Raw genomic sequence first — 1,754 nt, forward strand, 5'->3', positions numbered from 1 at the left:
CACCCCTGAGATCAATATGAAGGGAATTTTGTGATGTCACTAAATCCATGTATCCCGTTAGATATCGCCCCCTCCCCCAACTTTTTTAACTTTCAGGAAAGCTATCAAACTCACTCGATAGTTTCCTGTGCCAGGTTTGTTCGGTCCTGTGCCTGGTTGGTGCTAGTCTGCGCCGAAACAGGCGAGCTGGTGTCATACGGAGCAAACGAGTGACCACTACCAGTTGTCTGCCTCAAGACTGAAGACACGCCCATTACTTTTTGGTGGAACTGCAGGGCTAGAGGCACATTCCTGACCTGTTTAGATTCGGCATTTCCGGGATGTTCCACTTTGGTATGCTGTGAATCAGCCTGTATGAATGGAATAGGCACACAATGTGTCTGTTCACTACTGACATATGTTGTGTCACCTTGAGATTTCTCGGAAACCTCCATGTGATCTTCGTATGCTGACTCATAGTTGGGCAAATGAGGTGACCTGGATTTGTGTTGATCTTGAGAGGAGTTTCTGCTTTGCTTGCTGCTATACTTGTCCATAGAAGATTGTGTGAACTTTATCCGACACTCTAGAAGAGGTCCCTGGTTTTGACCAGCATCCGGAAAACCCTGTCCGTCATTACCTACCCGTGACGTCAGCGTCTGCAGGGCGCTGCCTGGATGTGAACTTTCTGCCTCTCGAGCGGGGTCAGTTCGGACCAGGTCACTTTTGTCACCGCTTTGCTCCCTTGTCAGTAGAGACATTCCCCGCCGTGGTGTCCCCAGGCAGATGTTGTCGTTGGTGTACAGCTGGTCACACTTGACCACAATCTGACCAGCACGAGGACAGTGGAACCCTGGTGGCGACGTGCAGCTGCCGGACACACTTCTGTTAGACACTTCGTCCCCAGCCCTGTCCGGGTCGCCTCTGGATATCACTGACCACCCAGAGCAGGCCAGAGTCAGTTGTCTTGGGCTCTGGCACACTACACGATTGTCTTCACCATGTGTCGAGTCGTGAGAATATCTTCTTTCTGAGACCTCACCAGATTCCTGATGAGTGTGGGAAAGAGAGCCATCTTTTTTCAACTCAAACTGTGGCTCTGACGCTAGGACCAACTGTTCTGAACCCAGTCTGGCGTTGGGAAAAGAATTAAACTGCTTCTTTCCTTCACCAAACTGTACATTGTTCTCTGTGGTTTGGGGGACGTTGTTCTTTGTGCGTCCAGAAATATTTCTTTCACGTCCCTCAAACTGCAGATTTTCCTGTAATGTACGAACGCCTGTGTGAGGAGTCCCGCGACTTGAGACACCGACTGCCCTCCCCTCGGACGTGGGCTGCTGTGAGACAACGGCGTGAATCCTGTGTTGATGCCGCCGTGCCACGTGGAGAACCTTCGAGTACAAGGTCATGGAGACCACCATGGAGATCATGATGAGGGAGACAAGAGTGTAAAGGTAGCCTGTGGAGAGCACCAAGTTGAAAGTGCATGTGCATGTTTTCCACCAGTTGTTGAAGCCCGGTAAGAGAGGGGCGAAACTGAATGCTCCAATGAATGAATGAATTCCGATGACGCACGCGCAGACTACGTTGTAAGTGACGATGGTTGCGTAGCGTAGTGGATACACGATAGCAACATACCTGTCCACGATAGCTAGCGCTAAAGCTACCTGGAACAGACAAAAATGTGTCTTTTGAGCGTCATGCACACTGCAAATGGCTTATCTAATTCGTTCTGACTGTGAATTTCAGTTGCAAAAAAAAACCCCACCAGGAGT

At 49.9% G+C, this 1,754-nt stretch overlaps 1 protein-coding gene across 1 annotated transcript in view; it reads right to left on the reverse strand.

Moving 5' to 3' along the window:
* Positions 1–110: 110 nt before the first annotated feature.
* The window catches only part of LOC101855353, a 3,790-nt gene continuing 2,146 nt past the window's right edge, over positions 111–1,754 (reverse strand). Inside the window, exon 2 of the mRNA XM_013085106.2 lies at positions 111–1,646. Within this exon, the coding sequence (XP_012940560.2) occupies positions 111–1,646 (1,536 nt within the window). The remainder of the gene's footprint in view (positions 1,647–1,754) is intronic.

Source organism: Aplysia californica, unplaced genomic scaffold (genome assembly GCF_000002075.1).
Source record: "Aplysia californica isolate F4 #8 unplaced genomic scaffold, AplCal3.0 scaffold00345, whole genome shotgun sequence".
Lineage (NCBI taxonomy): Eukaryota > Metazoa > Mollusca > Gastropoda > Aplysiida > Aplysiidae > Aplysia > Aplysia californica.